General features: G+C 44.2%; 1 protein-coding gene across 2 annotated transcripts in view; it reads left to right on the plus strand.

Moving 5' to 3' along the window:
• The window catches only part of enox2 (ecto-NOX disulfide-thiol exchanger 2), a 162,276-nt gene that overhangs the window by 43,341 nt on the left and 98,395 nt on the right, over positions 1–20,540 (plus strand). For both annotated transcript variants that reach the window (XM_072717311.1, XM_023794877.2), the window contains exon 2: positions 16,867–16,959. In XM_072717311.1, coding sequence (XP_072573412.1) covers positions 16,926–16,959 — 34 coding nt within the window. In that variant the 5' untranslated portion in view covers positions 16,867–16,925. The remainder of the gene's footprint in view (positions 1–16,866; positions 16,960–20,540) is intronic.

Below are 20,540 nucleotides of genomic sequence, written 5' to 3' on the forward strand. Positions count from 1 at the left end.
GAACCTGTCAGGGACTGCTAGTAAATATTGCTCATAAACCCAGCTGAGTAGATGAAGCTGGAGTGTGTAATGGCTGAGCAGGCTTCCACTAACACGCCTGCTTGCACAGGATGTGCTTTCTCTCCTTCGTCTGTCAAGGACGCTGACTTCTTGTTTCACAAGACTCGGTACAATTAAGCCGGAGCCTGGCAACGTCTGAAGTATGTCCAGAGTCGCTTTAGGAAGCGGCCAGGTCCGCCCCACCTGTCAAGCCGGAGAATTGAGCCTCGGCTCGCTGCTGCCCGCTTAAGTGGCCGTCGTTCCGCTGTGTAATGGGGTTATTGGTGCTGACGCCTCAGGCAACGTGCTTTACAGCAGAGTGGAGCTAGTGGGCAAATCGTTAAATCTCAGAGAGCACTGTTAGTCGGACCCGGGGTTCTGGTCTGCTCACCGGTTTACCGTGTGCCTCGTGCTGAGTCGTGTTGGCAGGTAGGGGTGAAGCCAGTCGTGCCCAAGTCCACACACTGCTGGTCTGTCTCTGTGGCAGCACATTGTACTGGGAGCAGAGCCTGACGTCGCCGAGACTCCCCTCTCCATACTGCATTAAGTGTCATGAAATAGTCATGCAGTACGCACTCCCACTGAATAAATAATTGATCTTGCCTTTGATTTAATTTTTAATTAATTGCTTTATATTTGTTACATGCAGCTGACCTGTGGACTCAGCAAAGTGTTTTTTTCTGTTGTGTTTGTCTTGCTTGTGTGTTTGATTGTCAGCACTTTGTGTTAATTTTGAGGAAAACATCCCTGCCAGATCCTTGATCTGCCTTATCCCAGGCTCATAACGGCTCTGATGCCTGTACATTTTATACTTATGCCATTCGAGAAGGAGGCACATTCCTGCTCAGCCTGGGACCCATCCGCTTCTCACACTTACCTTTTTTGTCTTTAATAATTTCTCTCGAGACCCCCCTTAAACCGTTTACATGCTTCTGCAAATTAGCAGCAAAATACCTTGTTCAACAGTCCGACACAACAGTTTTCTCAAGTTTGACTCAGCTGCCTGTTTGTTCATGGTGCCTTAAACAGCATGCCTACTATTGGTGGCCTTAGGTAGGACATGGAATCTTGAACGCTGTCATTGGAGGGCTGTAGTCACGGATACTGCTTTGTATACTAAGGAATGCAATTGTAACCATTTTCTGGGCCTGATGTATGTTTTCTGGGGATGTAGCTTGGGTTTAATTCATGGGCTGCACAATGGAGTCCTCCTTGTGGCCCTAAGTGGCAGTTTTGTGACGGCTATACTGTCTGCTGGCCTAATTTACAGCTGGCGCTCCACTCGAGTGGTTTAGCGTCGCTTTAATTTAGTTTAGTTCTTTATAATTCTTGCAGAGTTCTCTGTGAGTCACATCTCTAATGTGCTGCTGGCCGTGCTTGTGTGCTGGCATGCCTTGCCTTCTGCGTGTCAGTGGCTCAGCCAGGGATGCCGCTGATGGCACGCGGGGTCAGGATCCACCTCAGGGGCTCGCAAAAGCCTGCTCGCCCTCGTCGTGTTTTCTCTTTTCTTTGTGTGCTGATTCACCACGTGCCCCACTGACTGACCGATGGTTTTATTTTTAGCGACAATTCTGGTTTTGTAACCATTCCATCAAATTGCTCTGAATCCCGATTCTGTCCTTGAAGTTATGAAGAGCAAGAGGGAGACTGTTTGACACAGTAATTGGTTAATCCCCGTGGGCTAATTAGCTCAACGTAGGGCTGTTTATCCTGGCCGCTTCATCTGGCAAGTTCTGGAGGTAATGTCTCCCCTTTGTTAGGGTGTGAGTGGGAAGGGAGAGACGGACGGACGGACGGACGGACGGATGGATGGATGATTGATGGATGGATGGATACAGTATATAAGACTAGATTAGATTAAAATCTATTATATTAGATTAGATTAGATAGAAATCAAATAAATTTGCCTGTTATGCTGCCTCTTTTGACAAGCCTTGGGAGCGTGTTCCTCACTGTCCGCAGGGAGTGAGCTATGTTGCACAGAGGGCTGTGGTGTGATTTCGCCCATGCTATGAGACTTTATTTGTATTGATCTGAAACATAATCCAAACTGTTCTAACACGCATACAGACGATGTCGTTTTGGTGGTGTGGGCAGGCAGCCATGGAAAGCGGCAGTTAAACACCAGGCTGCGTCCCCTAATGGAGTCGGAATAGTTCCTTGTGCATCCCTGGCTTACAGCCTTCCAAGGATATTATGTCTCTCTGTTATTTCTGCCAAGAAGATTTATAGCAATTTATGGGATGCTTTTCGCTTTTATTATTCTACTTCTGCAGTGTCTGGGGCAGCACGTTTTGTGGCGATTAGCAAGGGCTCCTACTGCTGTACCCATGAGAACGGTACTTAAAATGAATAGTGCCACTGTAAGTGCTGGCCTTTTTGGATGGGTGAAGGGTACTCCTGTGTTGTCTAGCTATAGGATTGGGAGTGTTTTTGTCATTGGCCTAAGATTTTTCAACATTTCAGATCTAAAGTGTGAAACTCACCCTGCCAGAGATGGCCCTGTAGAAATGTGTCACATGACATCACACCTGAAGCTTATTGATTACCTGTAGGCTTGGTTCACAAATATCAGCATCTTTTCTCTGCTCAAAAAATCTTAACCTTTGTGAGAGGCCCTTTGATTTTCCAATTTAAACAGTCCTTGCGCCTGCCTAGATGTCAGCTGCCTTCCGAATGCCACCTTTCAGATGGATTTGCGGGTTTTCAGGGATTTTCCTATCTGTACTTGTATTTATGGCATCTTGCAGTTAGGTCTTGAAGTAACTCCAAACACATCTTTATTGTACTTGGGAAGGTCTTTCGTTTCCACGTAAATCAACCTGATTCCATAGAGTTGTTTTTCTGGACGTTTTCAGGGATGGCTTCACAGAAGCATTTCTATTATCTGCACTTCATTCAGAACGTGCGGCCTTGTCAGAATGGGGCACCGTGCACTTTGTTCCCATGGTGTTCCGCCTCTTCCTGTGCTAACAGGGCCCAGGTAATGGGCCTTGCTTACACTTCTGAGAATAGATGGATGGCGCATGGAAACTGGAAACCCTCATAATTAACCTTTTCCAGATTTAGCTGTTTCCCCCTCTCTTCTATTGGTTTGTGCCATGGGTATAATTATTGCTCTTACCTATCCAGTAATGGGTAATACAATTTCGTTTTTACCTTTAAATCATTTTTCATTTACAATTCAGTAGAGGGAGCATAAAATCAGCTCAGTATAGCATTGTAGCTTGGACTTTATCGCTGTATTTCCATCCCCTGGTCTGTCTTCCCACCAAACGTGTGTGTGTGTGTTTATTTTTTCCTGGGAGGATGTAATGAAGCTCTTCCCTGAAAGCCTTCCCTGAGCACACGCTACTCAGCATCACAAAGCCCTGTGATCTTCTGCCAGCTGAATAGCAGCAGATCTTGTTCAGATGCTTTTCAGCAACCCCCCCCCCCCATGTCACTGTGGGTCCTTGAGTGCCTTGCACCTTCGGTTCCTCCCGCTTTCATCTTATTCATTGGTTCTGATTTAATTACGGTGCGACTTACCCATTTCGCCTCATTGGAAACACACAGATTACACGCCTGTCAGAAGCCATGTAAACATTTTGCGCTTAAATATTATCAACAAATTGTCACATGGGGAATCCAAACAGGTTTGAGGGATAATATTGCTTATTGAACACGTCAATCTTCTCTACTAACCTTCTACCATCCCACTAATCTGCAGTCATCCTCTATTTGTCTCTGAGGGCCGTGTCCATGCACCTGGTTCCCAGGGCTTGGGTACACTGCTGTCCCGTTAAGACAGGCGATGGCAGCATCATCTGTGAGGTTATTCATTTGTAATTAGCATAAATGATCAGGGAAGTGTCTGGGTGGATATGTACGTGTGCTGTTTGCAGGAGTGAGCGGCAAATCAGCCGTAGAAAGCTAGCGTAACAGGCTTGTTGGCCGGTGGTGAATGAGCAGAGTCAGCGTGAACCACGAGTATCAAACAGTCTTCTGCATGTGGCCTGTACCCTCATCCGGTGGTAGTGTGTCATGGCAATGACAGTGACATACAGGGATAACACCTGTTAGAGTGGGAAGCTTTGCATGTGCCTGACGGCTTGCGTGTGTGTGTGTGTGTTTCTGTGTGTGTGTTGAAGAAACTCAATTTTATAAGAATCTGTGAATGTAATAAAAAAAAAAGGTTAGGGCTGGGTGTCAGGTAAGGTTGTCATAGCTGGGATTTTGGTTATAGAAATGAATGGACAGATAAACTGATTAGGTATCTGTGTGCGCGTGTGCATTAGGGTGGGGTGAAAACATCAACATTTTCAATAGCAATTTCCAATAGTGTGGAAAAGTTATCACTGGACCTCGTTATTAAACGTGCAAAATATCTTTGAAATAGGTTAATATTTTCAGGCTCCGCAACGCGATCAAAGATTTCACCTGTCACATCAATGCACAGATCCATGCTACGTATCATCCATATCATAATGCAATGTAAAACTGTTCCAATTTAATACAAGAACCTAACAATCGGTCAGTGACAATGAGTAAGTGAGAAACGACTCATTCAGAAATGTGGCGCTCAGGAGCATGTTTACACTGACATACTGGCAATATACACTATCCATTATCTATACCACAGGAGCATGCTTACACTGACATACTGGCAAGATACACTATCCATTATCTATACCACAGGAACATGCCTACACTGACATACTGGCAATATACACTATCCATTATCTATACCACAGGAACATGCCTACACTGACATACTGGCAATATACACTATCCATTATCTATACCACAGGAGCATGCTTACACTGACATACTGGCAATACACACTATCCATTATCTATACCACAGGAGCATGCCTACACTGACATACTGGCAATATACACTATCCATTATCTATACCACAGGAGCATGCTTACACTGACATACTGGCAATATACACTATCCATTATCTATACCACAGGAGCATGCTTACACTGACATACTGGCAATATACACTATCTATTATCTATACCACAGGAGCATGCTTCCACTGACATACCGGCAATATACACTATCCATTATCTATACCACAGGAGCATGCTTACACTGACATACTGGCAATATACACTATCCATTATCTATACCACAGGAGCATGCTTACACTGACATACCGGCAATATACACTATCTATTATCTATACCACAGGAGCATGCTTCCACTGACATACCGGCAATATACACTATCCATTATCTATACCACAGGAGCATGCTTACACTGACATACTGGCAATATACACTATCCATTATCTATACCACAGGAGCATGCTTACACTGACATACCGGCAATATACACTATCTATTATCTATACCACAGGAGCATGCTTCCACTGACATACCGGCAATATACACTATCCATTATCTATACCACAGGAGCATGCTTACACTGACATACTGGCAATATACACTATCCATTATCTATACCACAGGAGCATGCTTACACTGACATACTGGCAAGATACACTATCCATTATCTATACCACAGGAGCATGCCTACACTGACATACTGGCAATACACACTATCCATTATCTATACCACAGGAGCATGCCTACACTGACATACTGGCAATATACACTATCCTTTATCTATACCACAGGAACATGCCTACACTGACATACTGGCAAGATACACTATCCATTATCTATACCACAGGAGCATGCCTACACTGACATACTGGCAATACACACTATCCATTATCTATACCACAGGAGCATGCCTACACTGACATACTGGCAATATACACTATCCTTTATCTATACCACAGGAGCATGCCTACACTGACATACTGGCAATATACACTATCCATTATCTATACCACAGGAGCATGCTTACACTGACATACTGGCAAGATACACTATCCATTATCTATACCACAGGAGCATGCCTACACTGACATACTGGCAATATACACTATCCATTATCTATACCACAGGAGCATGCTTACACTGACATACTGGAAAGATACACTATCCATTATCTATACCACAGGAGCATGCCTACACTGACATACTGGCAATACACACTATCCATTATCTATACCACAGGAGCATGCCTACACTGACATACTGGCAATATACACTATCCTTTATCTATACCACAGGAGCATGCCTACACTGACATACTGGCAATATACACTATCCATTATCTATACCACAGGAGCATGCCTACACTGACATACTGGCAATATACACTATCCATTATCTATACCACAGGAACATGCCTACACTGACATACTGGCAATATACACTATCCATTATCTATACCACAGGAGCATGCTTACACTGACATACTGGCAATATACACTATCCATTATCTATACCACAGGAGCATGCCTACACTGACATACTGGCAATATACACTATCCATTATCTATACCACAGGAGCATGCCTACACTGACATACTGGCAATATACACTATCCATTATCTATACCACAGGAGCATGCCTACACTGACATACTGGGAATATACACTATCCATTATCTATACCACAGGAGCATGCTTACACTGACATACTGGCAAGATACACTATCCATTATCTATACCACAGGAGCATGCCTACACTGACATACTGGCAATACACACTATCCATTATCTATACCACAGGAGCATGCCTACACTGACATACTGGCAATATACACTATCCTTTATCTATACCACAGGAGCATGCCTACACTGACATACTGGCAAGATACACTATCCATTATCTATACCACAGGAGCATGCCTACACTGACATACTGGCAATACACACTATCCATTATCTATACCACAGGAGCATGCCTACACTGACATACTGGCAATATACACTATCCTTTATCTATACCACAGGAGCATGCCTACACTGACATACTGGCAATATACACTATCCATTATCTATACCACAGGAGCATGCTTACACTGACATACTGGCAAGATACACTATCCATTATCTATACCACAGGAGCATGCCTACACTGACATACTGGCAATATACACTATCCATTATCTATACCACAGGAGCATGCCTACACTGACATACTGGCAATATACACTATCCATTATCTATACCACAGGAGCATGCTTACACTGACATACTGGCAAGATACACTATCCATTATCTATACCACAGGAGCATGCCTACACTGACATACTGGCAATACACACTATCCATTATCTATACCACAGGAGCATGCCTACACTGACATACTGGCAATATACACTATCCTTTATCTATACCACAGGAGCATGCCTACACTGACATACTGGCAATATACACTATCTATTATCTATACCACAGGAGCATGCTTACACTGACATACTGGCAATATACACTATCCATTATCTATACCACAGGAGCATGCTTACACTGACATACTGGCAATATACACTATCCATTATCTATACCACAGGAACATGCCTACACTGACATACTGGCAATATACACTATCCATTATCTATACCGCTTTATCCATCTGGGTCTTACCAAAAATATTGGGACACCCCTCCAAATCATTGAATTCAGGTGTCCCAATATTTTTGGTAATATAGTGTATCTAACCATTTTGACTGTCATGCTTAATACTTTTCATTTTGGTGGCACTGAGGAACAATTTTACATTGCATTATGATATGGATGATACGTACTGTAGCGTGGATCTGCGCATTGATGTGACAGGTGATTAATCGTAATGCACGTAGAGCTGCAGAGCGATGTAATGTATGTGTATGGCTGATACCCAGTAAAAATCTGCGCTACCTGAACGTTGGTATTTTGTAGTGATTATCATGTTGTGAAAGTGCACAAACACAACACCGATGAGCATACAGTAGATAATGGATAGTGTATATTTCCCATTGATGTGACAGGTGAAAACTTCGATCGCATTGCGGAACCTGAAAATATTAACCTATTTTAAAGATATTTTGCACGTTTAATAACGAGATCCAGTGACAACTTTTCCGCACTATTGGAAATTTTGATTTTTTCACCCCACCCTAGTGTGCATGCATGAGTTCTCTGGTTGCATGTCAGTCACAATGGAGGACCAATGAGCAGACCTATCAGCCTTGAACTCACTCAGGTAGGGAGATTTGCAGTTGAGAATGAGGTGGATACATCTAGGATTAGTGGCTGTTGTCTGTGGTTTCACTGAGATTTGTGGCCTTGGAGCACGAGTGTAAGTGGAGATTTGGAGCTGGAGTTCCCCCAACCCACCTCCCAGTGGTGGCCAATGGCCAGCTTGGGGCTGTGTTGAAATGGCCATATTATCGGATGGCAGCAGATTCAGCTTTTTGGTGTCAGTGAGTTCAATACACATGGGTTTTTAAAGCCAGTGTATGTTTGAGACTGACAGTTTACTTGGGATCTATATTGAGAAAATGGTGCCTTTGCCATTGCAGGATTTTCTGCCTGCGTGAATATGGTTCTCATTAAAATAGATTTAATCAGTACTTATCCCTCATATGACATACATGCAGAGCTATTAACTAGCTGTGCAACATGCACTTAATAGTGTGATGAGTGTGAAATGTCACATGATGACTTATGGATGTTTTAGGATGGAAATCTCCATGCCTGTGTCACTATGAAGGATGTACACATAGAACTGGGTAAGGTCGTCACCATGGCTTTTCAGAGGCGCTAGGAAAAGTACATATCGAGGGGACTGCTTTGAGCCGTGTTTCTGTGTTCCTCCTCCCTTTTTGTTTGCACACCCGTCTAGGCTTGATCTGCTTGATACACCTGGACCTCATGCTATCGATTTTTCCGTACAGAGCACCCTGTGCCAGGTGTCAGCACAGCAGGGGCTTAATCGGATCTCATTTTATCTGGAACGGCCTGCTTTTGCCTGAGCAGTTTTGTGCAATTAATTAGAACAGAGTTGGGGAGACTTCTGATTAAATGTCCATAATTGTATTGATTGCCCCCCACCCCTCCCCCTTTAATTTCTTGTACTCCCTGGCAACATTGACAGCTGTCGCACGAGTACCAGGAACAAAGCAGGATGGCGGTGTGTGAGACAAACTCTCTGGGATGATAGGGATGGGTGACACCGGTGGCTATGGAAACTAAGAGCCTGTGATTGGCCGTGACGCCATCCCCTACCGAGGCCCAGCTGAGTGCCGTCAATGGAGCCAGCGACCAGATGGCCTTCACTCTCATTCTCTTTTTTGTCCAGTGGTTATTATCCAGCAACATTTGCTGTGGGCACTTGTTCATTCGGCACTGTGCATCCTGCACACACCTCCTCCCCCCCCTCAGTTGCACTTAGTAAGAATGGGGGAATGGATGCTGGAAGCATCTACCTTGTTCGGCTGATTATCTAAGGTGCTCCACGATAAGGGAGGTGCTCATTTACCCTGGCATGTGGTCGAAGTGGTGCCAGCAGAGGTGGGTTTTCTCTCTTCTCAGTTTCCCGCCACCGATGCTAGAGGTGCCCTTGTGTCTGTTCTGAAGGGGCCCCGCTTTGCACTCAAATGTTTTGTTTACTTTTTTTTTTTTTTTTAAACAACCACTAAATGTTGGTTGAAGTAAAAGCTAATTCTTAAGTCTTTCAGCTGTCTCCGCCGCTCTTTGCATTTGGAGAAACGCTCCCAGTGCCTGCTCACTGTTTTAGATTCAGAGTGCCAGCCCTGTTTGTTGTGGTATGCTATTACTGGGCTCGTCTCCACCTTCCTGTATATGCACTTTTTTTCCTGCTTTGAAAAATCAGATTCAACCTGGACTCAGTTTCTAATCTGACGCTTCGCTTAACAGAAGTGCCAGTTTCTCAGAAAGACAGAGGAATTACGCTGCGTCCTGGGAGTGAGCCTAGGCTTATGAAATCTTTCAGGGGCCGAACCAGCACGCTCCACTTCAGGCTTATCAATATGAGCTCACAATCTTTGCTGAGGAATTATATCATGAATAGAGTTCATAAAAAAAGAACTGCAAGGAAATGGCAGAAATTCATCAGCCATGCTTACCTTTTTGTGAGTAACGCTCATTCTGTCAGGCTCATGAGGTCATACTTCCTAAATAAATCTTTATGCAAGGTTGTCCTACTGACCCATAGTTCATTTCAGCTAGATAAGAAGTCTTACGCTTTATTTGTAGTTGGTGAACACCAGAGGTAATTTCTGGGCTTTATGTGTTAACGGGATTTATGCAGCACCTCATGCATCTCCTGTCATTAATAATAATTTGCATGTTTGTGGCTTCCTGGTTGGAATTTTGGGTAATTTGACCTCTGTAAGTTACCTGGCGGAGTGGTGGGGGTGATAAAGGCCCACCGCGATAATGAGTAAATAAGGACAGAAGGTGTTTAAGTCCCCTTCACTGCTGTTGTCCTCATCGCCCACGGTGGGTATGCAGCCTCGAGCCCCAGTCATGTGCCTCATTTGTCGACGTAAATTGTCTTAAAGCAGCGGTAATCATCTGTGGTCCTGGTGGGCCATGGCACACGCTAAATTGGCCCAGCTAATGTAATAATTAGCTCAATCGAGCACTTAAGTGCTGTAGAAGATGCCCGTGAGAATCAAGCGGGCATGAGAATCTCTGTACCAAAGCTTTTCTTCTGTCAGGCTGCCATGCGCCTGACTAAGTGTGTGTGCGTGTAGGTCTTTGACTGTGACTGGGTGTGTGAGTGTGTGTGCATGTGATAAAATCCTATTATTTTGGCCTTATGGGGACATTTTTTTGGTCAGTATTATAACAAATCTGACTGCAATCAAAAAACTAAAAATGCCAGAAGTTTTGCATTTTGTTTTGTTACTTATGGTTAAAGTTTGTGCTGGGTAGGGGTAGGTGATCATATTGAGGATTAGGATTATGCCCATGGAAATGAATGGTGAGTCCTCACAATGATAGGAATATATGAACTGTGCACAAGTGTGTGCCTGTATGTTTGTGTATGTACGAGTGTGTAAGACGGAGAGCAGCGCCTTTACCCGTATCGGTGTTTTATGACTGCTTTTCCCCCTGCCTGTAACAGCTCTGGAGGCAGCCTAAATTGAAGCCGGCTGTCTCTTACTCACAAGGAAGCAGTTTTGGCTCAGCTAGCAGCCGCCTTCCATTATGTGGCCTAGCAGTACCAGCTTTGGCACTTTGGCTTCTGTTACTTGCCGTTTTATTCTCTAAATAGGCTGCCCAAACCAAGCCTGGCTCTAAGTCGCAGATGCTGCTGTAAGTATGTGTGTGTGTGCATGTGTGTATTAAAATTCAACTGAATCTGATTTGGCTGTGTATAGTGTATATACACTTATACAATGCCCCGTATTTGTGTGTGTTTAAATATGCGTAACACACATTATAAGCCTCAGTACATCTGGTTCTTGGTCCTTCCAGAGATCCTGAGTCACAGCTGCTCGTCTTGTCATCACAGGCATAACATGCTCCTTCAGTAGCACATTGACATCAGGATGCTGATGCTGCCTGCTCACTAATTTGGGTTGTGGAGGAGAAAGGAGATATGGTCACGCAGCCCATAAATGGAGTGATGGAGATCTTATCCTGTATGAACCCCTGGTGTGCTTTTACTCAGCTATAGTCTTGGTGTTGTAGCATAAGGCTGGTTTGTGTGATTTCTCTGAAGTTCTCCTGAGAATCTGTGGGCCCTTTCCCTGCGTCACTGTCACATCTGACACTCTTTCCTCAGAATTTTTGTTGTAGTGGCCTTCTTAAGCAAATTAGTAATACAAAGTTAATTAGGCATGCCTTTAATCATTCTCTGGCCCTAAAGTAATTTGTTAATTGAAGCAACGAGTGTAGATGAATGCTAATTCATCTCACTAAATTAAGGGGCATGTCAGTGGATTGGAGTGCTGACAAAACACTGCTTTAATTTGATTTCTCTCTAGTGAAAAACAGACGTCTGGTGTCATTGGCTGAAGAAGTCACTCAGTAAGTGCTAATAAGAAATGAACTCAAAACGTTAAAACCAGTGCATTCACCTTACTTCTGGGAGGCTGGAAGTGTGGGGAGATATTGTGGTAAGTTGGGGGTGTACCAGCTAGTTAGGTACCTAGACCATTCATTTGCTTTAGGGAGAACTGGCTCTCACGCTTGATCCTAAACCCCATAAACTTTCTCATCAGTGGATGCCTGTTATACTTTCCTGTGTGTTACCCTTGTGTTGAGACCTACATGACTGTGTCTTTTTTTTCATTTCCCTCATGATTTGTTAAGACCATCTCTGCTCTCAGCCCCCTTCCCCATGTCACATGGGTCTGTTCACCATCCTCACTGAAGGTCGTGTGCCGTTGAGTAAATGCATGTTGTCCACTTTCTCACGTGGTACCACCTTTAAATGTTTTGTTCTCTTTGGTTAACAAAAATGGTGCCCAGTTGACATAGACCTTTCAGTTAGGCCCTCAATTGTTTTACTTCTCGTCCAATCACCTTGGTTCAGAGGTGCTTGTCTAATTAGCTGGAGCATTCTTGATGCATCAGAACTCATTTGGTTGGTGCTGCTGATTCGATGATTGAGTTGCATAATTGCGCTCAAACAGCACTTTCCATTTATCTCAGACATACATATAAATGCACATAATTATCAAGCAAGCCTTTTGACAAAATGAAGCAGGGATTACATCATGGAAATACATTCAGTTACCATGACACTCGCAGAAAGGTGTTCTTCACCCAATTAAAGCTGAGTGAACTGTGGTGTTTTTTTTATTACAGGACAGGCTCAGGGTAAATTTCAGGAACCTACAATCCATTTTCAAATTGAAAGGTCAAGCATGTGTTACTAAAAAGTAATGTTACAGTGTCTAGGGTGTCACATTTAATAAAGCTATGTGTGCACATTTTCGAGGCCTGGCTGGAATGGCAATGAGGTGCTGTTGACAGCGGTAAAGCAAAGTCATAGCGGCAGGGGCAGCAGCTCTTCACAGCGGGAGAATTGTACAACCCCTGCACCTCCTGACCTGAGATGGTGGAGTCCAGCATCTCATAAGTTTACTTGATCAGTAGCCAATGCACACAGAATCATGGTGATTTCACCCATGTCCAGGGTGACAGAAGACTTACATTTGTGCTAACACCTTTCTGCTCACCTGGAGCTCAAATTTATTTTTTGAAACATTTTTTTAATAGCAGAAGCTAAGTAAATTGTGGAATGTATGTTTTTTATTTAACAGGCTGCCATGGATTGAGAAGACAGTTATTAGAAGATGTCATCCCATGACTAGTTAGGGTGCATTTGCCAAGCAGTGGAGAGCAGCCTTGCTTCCCACTGTACTCACAGTCCTGACCCAGTCTGAACTAGTCTGACCTCGACTACAGTGCCAGACATGATTCTGACCATGGTCTTGTGCATCTCCTGCACAAGGGTAGATCTAAGGGGTGGCCATGTCTACCTACTAAATACGTGGCCATCCCAGTTGCTACTCTACACCAGAAAATAAAAATGAAATCTGGAGCACTTAATTCTGTAAATCAGAGCTTCCAAACCACAACGTGTCTCCCTCTCCCAGGTAGTAAAGTATTACCCAATTGTCACCCCTGTTAAACCTTTGGGTCTATTTGTCCACCGTATTATACCAGGTCCTGCACATAGCTCAGTCTTTCTGTGCATATTGCATTGCATCTGTGCAGAAGGTGGCCGTGTTGGGTCAAAACAACCTGACCAGTGGAACACACTGTCGAGGTGTTGGCAGGCTTTTCATCAGATTTTACAATATAGGAGCTTTAAACAGGTCAACACGCTGTTGAAATCCTGACAGACATCGTATTTTACTTAGAGCTTGTCCTTGCATAAAATCAGATGGGAGGTGTTGTCGCACTTTGTGAAAATGAATCAGACAGGGTGAAAATGTATTCCTTTCTCATGATGATAATCGTATGTATTGAAAAATGTGCAATGGACTGATCTGGCATTTGCAGTGATTTATGATAATGCTCTCCTCTAAAGTCTGCCTCAGACCGCTACAAACATTTTTACAGCTTACGTCTTAAAGGTCTGGCCCACCCACTCACACGCAGGAAATGCAGAGAAGTTGCCAGAATGATGGCATACGTGCTTGAAGTTAGGTTATTGCTATCTGCTCACCCTCACGCTGAAATAAAGAGGGATTCGTGCTGTTTGGTTGTGCAGTAAGTGCAGGTCTCTTTTAATCTTCCATTCTGAGCGTCTTTATTGCCGCCTAGCCAGCTACCTTTATTTCAGAGTCATTTTAACAGTGCGGGGAATTTGAGGGTCAGACAGCTTATGTTTGGGCTGGTTCCTGCTGGCAATATCTTACCTTGTACCGCAGCTTTCTTTGCAAGGCACACACTTTCCAAAGGGTTGAGTGCCGGGTCGCACTGCAGCATGAGCCATTTCCAATCTTGTTTTCTAGCTTTATATTAAAAGGATCACAGAGTAAATCTGTTATGTGTGACTGACTGGCTTGCTAGTCAGCCAAGCCGCAGTGCTGTTTTTGTTTTAGAGCATCCATTGAATAATCCTATTATTAATTAACTGTTTAATCTTGAAAGTATTATGCATTGATACAGTTCAGCTCTGTGCCTCTGAAATATACGATGGCTCATCCTCTATTGAATTATCTCGAACATGGTTTTGGTTGATCAGGTACGTTTGGATGACAGATGATCTGGCCTGTTCTACCGGTTTTCATCTTCCAGGATGAACTAGACAATGCAGCTAAATTTTAACTGGATCTTCATCTGTTTCATTGATTGACTTGCTGTGCCATTTAGCTGTTGTGAAATGTAAATACAATCAGAGTGTTATTTTCCACACTTTCAGGCTACATTAGTGACTCAGTCTCTCAACTCGGTTTGTTTTTAGTTTTTCTTCTGAATAACGGTGCTGATAGAATCTAGCAATGGCATGACAGATTGACTTGAACCAATTAACACTACAATTAACACTACAAACATTACTTGTAGGAATGTATATTCACAGGGTGCTGTGTTTGTGTGCACTGAAACCGAGCTCAACAGTCTATAATGCTCAGCTCTTCAAGGAATTTTCTAGATCACCTGTTTTTTGCATTTACTGTATAACTTGCATGGCAGGTGAGATTCTGTGGTCAGCTATCTAACCCTAAGTGTTCTTCCTGACCTGGATGACTCTGCTCCTCTTGTTAAGGCCATTTAAAGGCACCAGACAACCAGGAAGAGGTCAGGGGTCCTCAGACCACAGCTGTGATGCTGACGCTCTTCAGCTGGGGGTCACAGAAGGCGAAGCTTTGCCAAACTTATTTTCCCTCTCCACCTCAGGGGGGCAGTTATGTGAAATGGGGGGAGACAGTGTGCCGGCTTGGGTCACAGAGGGTGGTCACACTAAAGGTGGCTGGAATGGTGTAGCTCTTCACAGCCTACCTTAGACATTCTCATGCTTGCAGGAACTGCTGTGGTTGGTGGAAGACATAGGGTGCATCCTAAATCCCCGACTTACTCGACCGTGAATGCGGTGTGTACTATATGTATGTATGAGAATAGTATGCACACACTTCGACACACTGCAGGCACCATTTTACATATTACTTGACCCAGATGTTTTCCAATGATGTAGCCTGACCTCTGCAAAAGTTAAACTGTTTAAAAACTATCAATGAAAAAAATACATATTTATGTCAGCTAATGTAACTGGGCATTGTTTTCTACTTAAATTTGTACAGAGATGCCATTTTCCCTACTATCTTTCTGAGCAAGTGATGCTCTTCACTGCATCAGTGGCCTTGTGGGATAGCGTAGCGTCCATTGATTGCACACTTTATTTCACGTCACTCAGGTACTGTTGGCTACTGTCTGACTCATACTGAGGATTCGGACATACTGGTCATGTCACATACTGTATTTTACCTACTACGTAGAAAACAAGTATGTGATTTCTGACGTACCCCTAGGCTTTATTCTGAGGTCACAGCAGGCGTTCCATTACAGCAGAAACGTTAAGCTTTCAGCAAGGATCGATTTAAAATGTAAGGTTTTAATAATTAATGATCAACCCTGTCACTAAGAATCTGTATTAATAAGAAGCCTCTGGCAAGTGTGATTCAGTCTGTCCCAGTGCTGTTGAGATGACAGTTGGACAGGAAACATCTCTCTTGTTGTGAACCACGGCAGTCATTGTCAGTATAGGAAGAATCCATCACTTCTTTTCTGGTAAGCTCTGCTTTTTAAAACCACAGGCAGGTCTGGACCATTTGATTGAAGAGGTAAAGCACTTGTCTCCTCCTCGACGCTGATTAGCAGACTGACATTTCATGCTCTACCCTGTGGTGCCTGAGTACGGAGTAGAGAGTTCCAAATCTGCTCAACCCTCCCAGCAAGGCTGCCACAGCACACCAGAGACACGTTTTCAGGATGCTTCAAAGGACCAGTTAGATCTGCTTTGGTTTACAGCTCTTTAGGATTTTGAACTTCTGTGTAATGCATTTTGGTGTCCTTTATGTGCCTGTATTTACCATCCCTGTTTTTTTGCATTTTGTTTTTCCCTCAAAGGCATCCCTCCAAACAGGGCTGCTAATTGTACAGCTAATGAAACCCACCTCCTTATCCACAAAGCTACTGCTTATGATGTTCTTCTGTTTATGTCTCTGGAGCCCTTTCGGTTACCTTTCCGTTAGTGGCTTATTTACACCTTCAATTGCATCATAATAACAGCTACTCCAGATAGAGTAGCTGTGATAGAGTGAAACATTCTTCATCTTCTGATTGGCTGGGATTCACCAAAGCTGGTTAAGCTGATATACAGATATAAGGGTCCCCTCACATAGAGCGGAGATGCTGAGGTGGAGTCGATGAGGAGCAGGACCCTCCCCGTCATGGTTGCGTGGTTGATAAGATCAGTTTGTTCTCTTTCTATTTCCTCCTGGCAGAGCTCAGACGTTCAGAGGAGCCAGGAGCAGGCACCACGCCATCTCCAACACCACTGCCGATGTACAAGGACTACAGACCAGGCCGTGGTGGAGGTAAGTATATTTTTTCCTTTTCTTCTTCTGGGTGTGGGAGGGCAGTCTTTGCTTGGTCTCAGTGGCTGCCAGTTGGGGTCTTTGGCATCTTCACTTGATACATGTGCTGCTCTTGATAAAGCTGTTGAGGTAAGCTGGCATTCCTTCTCCCAAAATGTCACTTCATGACACTCAACGGCTGTCAAGCCATAGCAGAGCACCGCCTTTGTCTTGTTTACTGACCTTCTACCTCATTTGGGCTTGAAGGAGGTCTGAGTGGTTTGTTTCAAGTCTCCACCCACCCACCACTGGCCTATTAATGTCACAGACGCCCTTCGTCCTCTTTCCTTGACTCATTATGGATCCTTTCCAAGCAGCGCTCCACCTGCCCACAAGACCATGTTCTGTGCATCTCAATACCCTTGGGGGGTCGGGTGCTGTAGGTTTCAGGCACTGAGAGAGAGATAAAGTCACTGTTTCTAGTAATTTTTTATTTACAGGGAACCATGTTCTTGTTGATAGGGCAAAGATAACTCGTAGAGTACGCCCATGTCTGTCATGTGACATCGGAGGGAATGTTTGCATCCTCGAGCTATCAGCACGCCCTCACATTCAAGCAGGAGGAATTATTGTGTTTTGGATGCTGTATGTCATTTCCAGTGCTCGTGCCATTCTCTCGTCTGCCTGGGTTCAGACTGGGGGGGGGGGGGGGTAGGGGCTTTAGTGGTGCAGGTTGGCGAACCAGTGAAATGAGCATGGTTCATTCTGAGGTCAGTAGAATAACACTCATACGGTCCTTTGTGGGTCAGGGCCTGCAAAATGATTTTACAGTCAGGTGTTCTCTCTCTTGACCTGGTGTGCAACTAAGGTTGCTTGCCCACAGGTGCCCTCATTGACTGGCGCAGCCCGAGGTGGTCCACCTTCACCGCCAGAGCATCTGGGAATGGTGTACCATGTCTAGAGTGCCAACAAATTATGGGCACTATGTGACATCCAGTTGCCTCTCCATGTGTGGAGTAATTACGGTCATTGACAAACGAGGACGCTCATCGACAAGGTCTAGCACAGGGGTGGCCAATCTTATCCGCAAAGGGCCGCTGTGTATGCGGGTTTTCGCTGAAACTCCCTAATTAGATTACTAATTAGAGGACTGATTGGCTGAAGAGTCCTCACACCTGGGTTTGAACAGCTGACCTAAAGGTTATCCCAAAAACCATACACACACCGACCCTTTCCGGATAAGATTGGCCACCCTTGGTCTAGCAGAAGCACGCTATCTTCATGACCTTAGGCTTTCTGCTTAATAACCGTACTATAATCTCCTTCCTCAAATACCAGAGGCCCTTCACGCTTCCAGTCAACTGCACTGACGATTTTGTATCTGAGCAGGGAGCAAAAGACCCGATCCTTAATGAATCTGGAGTGTTTGGTCCAAGATCAGCGTATGGAGCTTTGAGGAAGGAGCAAGACTCGCCTGGAAACAGAACAACTTTTTTTTTTTTTTTTTATTAAATCTCAAGCCTGAAAGCTTGTAAATGAATCATTTTCTGTTATCAGATATGATGGCTGTTTGCAAGACCTGATCCCCAGACACATGCCAGGCTGTTCTTTGCTTTTCGTAATTCGGTTGTAACTTCTCTGAAGAGGCATTTGTTTTCCTGCGGTACTTGTGGTAAGTGGGCAGATTAGGCTACCTCCAGTAAGATCTGAGAATAGCCGTATTTCGGCTCTTGGGGCCCTTTGAAAGGCAGGCTCTCCATTTGTCGGTGCATATGGCACAGGTGTGGTTGGGAACAAGGCTTCCACGCAGCCCGGTGCAGCCAACTGGCTGCCAGCCATGTGATTTGATGGGCGACACGTGCAATCCTGCTTCCTGTCTTTAGCTAGCGTTAGCACTGACCCCACCTTTCTCTTGCCTTTCCTTACCATGTGGTTTCCCAGCCTCCTGTCTTTGGCTATCACTGACCCCGCCTTTCTCTCACCCTTCCTTACCATGTGGTTTCCCAGCCTCCTGTCTTTGGCTATCACTGACCCCGCCTTTCTCTTGCCTTTCCTTACCATGTGGTTTCCCAGCCTCCTGTCTTTGGCTATCACTGACCCCGCCTTTCTCTTGCCTTTCCTTACCATGTGGTTTCCCAGCCTCCTGTCTTTGGCTATCACTGACCCCGCCTTTCTCTTGCCTTTCCTTACCATGTGGTTTCCCAGCCTCCTGTCTTTGGCTATCACTGACCCCGCCTTTCTCTCACCCTTCCTGACTATGTGGTGTCCCAGGTTCAGTGAGTTTACAATATCCTGCAGACAGTATGTAGAGAACCTGTATGAATATTCAGAATCATTGACCTCCCTGAGGACCAGCTTGCCTGGGCTGCCTCTGTTCCTGGGTCATTCAGGGGACACTGGAGAGGACCTGTTCGAAGTCCTGTTCCACAAGATCCCCCCCCCCCCTCCTCCCACCCCCTCACCCCAGACATTAGTATTAGACATTTTTAGTATTTAAGTTGACAAAACATGAGGTACTGGGTCCAAGGAAAGTAGAGTTAATGAGAAACAGCCTGTATGGGAAAAACTGAGTGATGATGTTCCACATACTCATGTGATATGTCTGCTTCCTGTCTGATGGCTTGTTCTATACAGTACATACAGCCTCAAGCTGCACCATTATTCGATTTTCCTATCAGGAAAATTGTCAAACAGAAGATGGTGTGTGCGTGTGTGTGTGTGATTTGACACCTCCGTGTTAATCTAAAATTACAATCATGTCTGTTTAAACTGTTTAAATGGTTTACCTGTTTTACTGGGTTAAAGTGTTGTTTGGACTGTTTCACTTTGTACAAGTTTTTTCCCCTCATTTTGAACAATGGCAACATCTGTTGTTCATAATGCAGTGTGATTATCATGCTTCTCATAACTGGCAGTCTGTGTTATTCTGAAGTGAGAATGAGTGATGTTCACACACGTTTCACTGGCTTTCAGATGACTCGCCACTGTGCCGTAGTTGGCCGATGCTTGTCAGTGGTGGTTGAAGACGCCAAGATGGAAAACATACTTGCTTACGTTTTTTGGATGCTCCCTGTAGTGTTTTTATGTAAAGCAACATTTCGTCTTGTCATCTCGGTCAACCAGAGGAAGTAGTGTGTGCATGTATGCGTGAGTTATGTATATATTACATTGTGGGGACTAAATGTCCCTACAATGTGATAAAAAGCTGTTATTTTGATGTTATGGAACCATTCTTCAGTCCCTACAAGGGGAAACTCAATTTTATATAAAATCTGTGACTTCAATCAAAAACTTAATTTATGGATAAGGTTAGGGCTGGGTAGGGGCAAAGGTTGTCATTGTCACGATTAGGGTTTTTCCCTTAGAAATCATTGGACAGTCCCCACAAAGATATGAATACAATCGCATGTGCGTGCGTGTGTGTTGTGTGTTGTGTGTTACATCATTAGGTCTTCCCTAGAATGAAGACGGCCCAGGATATACATTGTATATTGCTATTTGTGTTTAACTTGAGACATCTACATTTTCCACTTGTGTCTTCAACATTGAGAGCTTGTGAAGCACAGAAATAGATGAAAAATGTATCAGACAGGCAGGAAGCG

This window comes from Paramormyrops kingsleyae, chromosome 10, assembly GCF_048594095.1.
Source record: "Paramormyrops kingsleyae isolate MSU_618 chromosome 10, PKINGS_0.4, whole genome shotgun sequence".
Lineage (NCBI taxonomy): Eukaryota > Metazoa > Chordata > Actinopteri > Osteoglossiformes > Mormyridae > Paramormyrops > Paramormyrops kingsleyae.